We start from the raw sequence: 6,853 nt of genomic DNA, 5'->3' as shown, positions 1-6,853 counted from the left end.
AAGTACATGTGTTATTTGTTCTTTTTTTGTTGGTGTGTAAAAAAAAAAAAAAAAAAAGGGGGGGGGGGGGCCTGGGTGTCCAGGTGTAGTGCCGGGCGTTTGTCCAACTCCCGAAACCCAGACGAGAACCCGAGCACCGATAAGTTTGAGCTATTTCTGTCCTCTTCTCCATTCTGTTCCTCCGGTCTTTTTCTTCCAGTGGTGTCGGAGGGGTCAGTGTGTGAAATACGGCGAGCACGGCCCCAGGGCCGTCCACGGCCAGTGGTCAGCCTGGTCCCAGTGGTCGAACTGCTCCAGAACCTGTGGAGGAGGCGTCATGTTCAGAGAGCGATCCTGCACCAACCCCAGGTTCGTACGCACACGCACCCAGACGGTCCCGTTTGATTATGAAGCAGTTAATCACATCCACTTTCACTGCGCCGAAGCCGATTAGGTTGCCAAACAGATGAGGAAATAATTCATCCTGTCACACAGCTGATAGGAAAAATCTGACTTGCAGTTGTACCAGAAAGTTATTGCTGAAGCCCTTTTTGTCACTAAAGCGTTCCTTTTATGAACACCTGAAAGAACTTTGAGCCAGGTAGCTGTCAGCATGGATGTGTGCACACATTTGGCACACACATACGCTTCTGTTTCTCTATCTTTGCAGGAATTTTCCGTTAACATCCACTGATTTCTACAGCCTAACCCTTACTTTTACCTTAAACCAAACCATTACCATTACATAGCCATACCCTACAATGTGATATGTGTTTGGAAAATAGTCCCTGCAATGTATCAAATATATGGCATGTACACGCACACACACGCACAACCTCACACACACTCAGATAACGGCTTTCATCTGTACAGCTTGATAGTCCAGACTGAAGATCTGTCTCTCAGAAAGTCTCCTGATGGAATGCTTCTCTTTTTCTGAAGTCAGCAAATATCTGCTGGACTTGTTCACTCACAAGCACAAGTCCAGGTCGAATCTGAGAAAGCATGTCTCCCTGTTAGCCAAGAGCTCTGTGAGTGTCGTTACAAGAACAAAGGGCATTGTTAGTTTTAATGTAGTGATGCACAACAGATGTGCAGCACCTTGTTGGTACAGAGTGCGCATCTAGATTTATGCGATGTTTCAGATCTTTGTCTCGGCGTCAAACAGAGTGACAATCACGAAAAAGTTCTAGATAGAATGCACTCCTAATGAGTTCTATTTGTGGGGATTTTATAACAAGCAAGTGTGCCAGACTCACATTAGTTAAAATACTTTATGCTATAAACCCCTGATGTATTTTGTTGGGATTTTATGGGGAAAGAGCAAGACAAATTAGCATAGCTTTGCTTAGCAGATGTTAGAAAGGATACACGGTTCTGATCTTTGTACAACTTATAATCTGAAACACATGGTGTGCATTTGTCAATACTTTATAGAACCACCTTTTTGCTGCAATTACAGCTGCAGGTTGCTTGGCGTATAAGAAAATGTTGACCATTCTCATTTGCCCATTTTCGTCTGCAAAACAGCTCAAACTCAGTCAGACTGAATGAAGATTAAGGTGAGATGTCTTTTTTATTGCAGACTACATGAAGATGATCCTGTGTTTCCAGCGCTAATGAGCTAATAGCAGAGCTATTTTTTCCTGTTGCGCGTTAGCATTCTTGCTAACTTCATAAATGTTTAGCACACTTAGGATCAACTGAGCAAATTTTTCCAGAGAAATTCCAAAGCGCAAATTTTCTTGACCGTTTTGTAAACTCTCAGTTTAATAAAGTTTGACGTTTTGGTTATCAACTGTTCAGCATTCTTCATGTAGCCAGATGGCTATATTCATGTTACTCTCTTTTTTCATTAAAAACAAGAAACACAAACACAAAAAACACATACAGTACAAGTAATAATCATAAGTACAATATCTAATGCCATTACAGAACTTGTAAACTATAAAACTAAAATTAAATTGCTTGAGAGTTTTAATCTTTCAAAGTCTGTCGGAATTTAAAATTTTAGAATTAGCTTCTGGTTAATACATTCCTGCTGCAGTGTTTTAGTGTTAGACAAGCTAATATTTATGATTCGTGCTTTAGGGTTAACTTTTTAGCAGCTGACTTTTTAGTTAACTGTGCCTACCGCTGTATTATTCCACTTATTTTTATCTTACCCAGTGAGTGGCTTTTATCACATTTTGATATTTTCAATTTGCCAAGATGATGTGAGCTTTTTCAATTCAGGTTCCCATAAATTCCTCAATAATATGAAGTCTTTTCGGATTTCCCAATTTGATCCATTTAAACACAACGCCTAGTAATGTGCAGGCTTTCTACTACATCTTTCTCTTTGGTTCTCTTTACCGCTGGGGCCGACAGACTGATGGGGCTACTCTGTCCATCTCAGCCGACTCGTCTCCTAATCCCCGTGAAGGATCAAAGACGCTCTCCGAGGCTGGCTGCTTCTCATATGATACACATTATACACCGTGACTGGCAGACCGAAAAAGGGCCACAAAGCCTTCTAAACCGGGTTAGCTGTCAAGTCCATTTATCATTCCTGTGGCGTTAAACGGAACTCCGCAGGAGGGCCTGCTGACTGCAGCTGCTAAACTGTGAGTTCTGGGATCAGCAGGACAAGCGGGTTGATGGACGATGGTGAAGGGTAAACATAAAATCCAATGAGGCCAAGTCATGATATCATTGTAAAAGTTCTGGTGCTTTAAAACCATGATAAAACAGTCATGGAAAACAATAGGACACCCCATTAAATACTAGGTTCCTTTCCTTTAGCCACCTACCAGTCTCTGACTTCGCTTTGCCGAACGTTTTATCCCATTTCTCAATTTGACAGCTGTGAGATGTTTTAGGCGTTTCTTCAGTACAGATCTGGGCTCTCTCTCCATTCCAGGATCCATTTCTTTGTTTTCAGCCAATCGTTGGTTGATTTACTGGTATGTTTTGGGTCCAGCTCTTCTGTAGAATCCAAGGCGAATTCTGTATTGCTATCATCTACCAGCTCAATGCTTCACACTTGGTATGTGGTCCTGAAACAATGAATTTGATTAATGTCAAAGATGTCCTCTGGTCTGTTGTCCAGAAAATATTTTGTCCAAAGATCATTGTTGTATAAGTCCTGGTTTTTGTCCATGCTCTCTCTGGTCAGTCTGGTACTCATCTTTTTCATAGAGGTTTCCACTTGTCATTTGATGTGAGCCGTGACTTTCTGATTATACCTGCATGCGATGTCATACCAACATAGCAGAACCTGCTATTTGTCATGTGACGGCATTTTACAAATTTTAGACACTTCTTTTGACATCCTGTCATCTGCTCTTAAGGTTTGTTTGGCATGTTAGCAGATGTTTTAAAGGTCCTTCACTTGTAGACAGTGACAGTTCATCACAAAACGTGTAAGGTGCACAGCAAACATCTCAAAGAATGTTCTTGGTCAGATGAGACCAAGATTAAACATTTTGACCATCACAGACCTATGATAAAGATTAATTTGCACTGAAAATTGGAAAACCATTTACAATACCTTCATCTTCACAAATATGGACATTTTTGTGTTGTCTATTACATAAAATCCATATAAAATAAATTACAGAATGGACAGTTGTGCGTGATAAACTGTCAATGTCACTGTAAAATTGCGTCACTTTCTGAAGTGCTGTATTTTAATTTCTCTGCCCAAAGACCACCTTCCAGGTCAAACACTGTCAATTTATCTCTCAATAACAAGCCTGGGAGATTAGCAGGTTCATGAATTTGACCCAGCTTTGTCAGGAGCACATTTTGTCAACACCTCCTTTTAGCAGGGGCACATGACGACTCTTACTTGGACCCTGCTTTAGTGGAGCTTCCCAGTCGTCTTCTAAAGCTCTTTGCTGTTTTGGGGCCACAGAATGTGGATGTATTAGCATGTGTATGAGGTGGAAAATCCTGAGAGGGACCGGGAGGGAGCAGGTGAGTCACAGAGAGTGCAAGAGCAGACACGATGACCCCTGACCTACAGGGGTTTCCGCTTCTGTCGCCAGGCAGATTTACCAGGCTACTGGGACATCTAAGCACCCTTTAGGGGTCATGAAGTTTGCACACTTAAGAACTTGTTGAAGGAAAAGAGGATAAGGAAGAGAGATCCAAGAAGTTTGGCAAAACAAGAGTCTGGAATCAGGAAGGAGGATCTAACTCTCCTTTCGGATCAATCGAGCGCTCTAATTAGGAGGACTTGACTGATGGCGAATACGGGGGAGTCCCCCACTAGCCCGCCGTAAGCACCTTACCATATGGTTTGTGTTTGTGTGCGGCTGAGTCTTAATAGGATCAGGACTCTGAAAACCAGGGCCAAATCCCCCGTCTCACTAAAGGGAGGAAGATCGGCGCAGAGCAGGTATCGCCCAAGCTTCCAAACCTTTCAGGATCTCCATCACCATTGGCAGCAAAGACCTTCTGTGATCGAGTCCAGATCTAAACGGATCCAATAAGCAGCTGAGTTGGAGAAAAAAACAAAACAACATACGCTGTCATCCTGAATGTGTGCTTCCCGTTGCTGAAGGCACAGATATTTCTGAAAATTAAAAGGGCTTCTCTTTCTTGTCCTAAATATTTTTTTACAAGCAGTTATTTTTTATTGGACACAGTGTGGTTCCCCAGGCTGTCTGGGTGTTTATATGCATGTGCAATCCACTTTAGTAAACAACAAAACTCAATTTTCTCTGTTGGTGGTTGTTTGAGAATGCCTAGCAAGATTGAAGAGGGCCTGGGAAGTCAGACATGGCATCCCGGTGTTTTCAGACAAAAGACTGCTGCCATTTGTCTAACAAGTGGTGATTTTTCAGATAAAAATAGCTTATATGTGTTACTACGAAACTTCAGAAGAAAATTTGTCTTTTTTATAATCAAACACTGATGAATTAAATAAACTACTTCTTCTGAATTACATCATTCACATGCTTGATTCAGCAAAATTTTAAGATTGAAACTCCAGAGGTTTAAAGTAAAAAATGTTAACCGTTTCCTGACAGACTATACGATTGTGTAGACCTATACTGTATGTCCACCAGCCTTTAAGTGACAATATTCAAGCAAATACTCCCAAGCATTCCTTTTCTTAAAGTTCTTGACAATCACATTTTTATTCATTGTTACAAACCATATTTTAGTCGATTCTAAAAGCAATACCAAGACCATTTATTTAGCATAGATTCCTGAGTTGTCAGTAACCTCTTTTCATTAATGGCCATTGGCAGACTGCCAGAAAAGCATTGTCAATGAAAATTGTTGTATCCCTGACCCAGGCCCCAGAACAATGGTAAATTCTGCCCAGGCTCGACTCGTCTCAACCAGCTGTGTAACACCAGACCCTGCCCTTCCAAAGCCTTGGACTTCCGGGCCCAGCAGTGTGCCGAGTACAACAGCAAACCCTTCAGGGGCTGGTACTACAAGTGGAAACCTTACACAAAAGTGGACGGTAAGGTGGTCTGTTGAGGAATGACATGTACTTGTGTTGTTCTTTTACCTTGAATGTACAGAGAGTTCTCCAAAGCCTGGGCCTACTCTTGTATGTTCTGTGTTCCTCTGTTGGTCCAAATCTCTTTTCTAAAGTGTTTACTCCTTGTAATGCCAAACTCTATTTACTGTCATAATGATCAGAGCCACAAAGCTGCAGGAAACTAGCTGTGGGTAATGTGCATGGGAAACATGTAGCCACCTGTACACTCAAACAAGGGGAAGGATTTAAAAAAAGGAAGCCTGCAGGCCAGCTTTGTTACACAGAGAAAGGCGAGAGAGAGAGAGTGTGTGTGTGCGGTGAGGAAGAACAGCGTGTTGGCTGTCATCCCAGGCCGGTTTTAAACTGTTGATGAATGGAGGGGACCATGTGGAGAGGAACAGATTCTGAAATGCTTAATAGGACGCTGGGCCAAGTCACCTTCACCATCATTTGTTTTAATCAGAGGCGGCTGTAGAGGCCTCTCTCTGATAACTGATCTGAATTTTTTTTTTTTTTTCTAAATATACCAATGAGCCCACCAGAGTTTCACAAAGTGTTTCTGTCATTTCCATTTTAGTCCCCTGGAAAAGTTGCTCAGATTCTGAAACAGCAAAACTCACCAGGTCTTAGAAGAACTTTAGTGCATTTACATGTTCTTTCTCTTCCCTGCAGAAGAGGACATCTGCAAACTGTACTGCATTGCAGAAGACTTTGACTTTTTCTTTGCCATGTCCAGCAAGGTGAAAGATGGCACCTCCTGCTCTGACCATAGAGAAGGTGTCTGCATTGATGGAGTGTGTGAGGTAACTTGGTTTCTTGTTTTTTTTTTCTTTTCTTTTACATAGGGTCCGATACAGGTTGAACTGATCCCATTCACAGTGCTTATTATGGGCTATATGGGTGGTTGCCCAGGGCAACATTAGAAAAGGGGTAAGATCCTCAAGGACTAGAAAATATAATACATCTTATCTGTCTTGTGCCCTGAACAAGTATACTACTACTACTTGTATGCACGTCTCCCTTGCTTTCTGCTGGATAAAAATCGTGATAATTGCTGACATTTTGATTGGTCGAGGGCATAGCAGAAGGAGGGGCTTGTCCTTCCTTCAGGGAATTAGTGATGGTTCTCACAATTCCCATAAGAGCCATCACTGATTGGCCCTGTGGTGTCATTTCAGGTTAGATATGTGTCTCCCTGTTTGATATTATCCAAAATCATGTTCATATATAGTAGTTCTAAAAATACAGTATGGGAAGTATATATTTCAAAATCTCTTGCACATGTCTCTGTGACATGTCCTGTTAGTTAAGAATAAACAAATCTTTTAGAAGGGAAAACATACATATATATATGTGTGTGTGTGTATATATATATATATATATATATAT

General features: G+C 41.5%; 1 protein-coding gene across 2 annotated transcripts in view; it reads left to right on the top strand.

The window, feature by feature from the left end:
* Positions 1–6,853, top strand: part of adamts18 (ADAM metallopeptidase with thrombospondin type 1 motif, 18) — a 73,599-nt gene that overhangs the window by 33,460 nt on the left and 33,286 nt on the right. For both annotated transcript variants that reach the window (XM_015020051.1, XM_015020053.1), the window contains 3 exons: positions 200–348; positions 5,271–5,443; positions 6,137–6,267. In XM_015020051.1, coding sequence (XP_014875537.1) covers positions 200–348; positions 5,271–5,443; positions 6,137–6,267 — 453 coding nt within the window. The remainder of the gene's footprint in view (positions 1–199; positions 349–5,270; positions 5,444–6,136; positions 6,268–6,853) is intronic.

This window comes from Poecilia latipinna, unplaced genomic scaffold (assembly GCF_001443285.1).
Source record: "Poecilia latipinna isolate Pla-1442-1.1 unplaced genomic scaffold, P_latipinna-1.0 Scaffold2524, whole genome shotgun sequence".
Lineage (NCBI taxonomy): Eukaryota > Metazoa > Chordata > Actinopteri > Cyprinodontiformes > Poeciliidae > Poecilia > Poecilia latipinna.
Note: the sequence above shows the minus strand (reverse complement) of the source record. Positions and strands in the feature narration are given on the sequence as shown.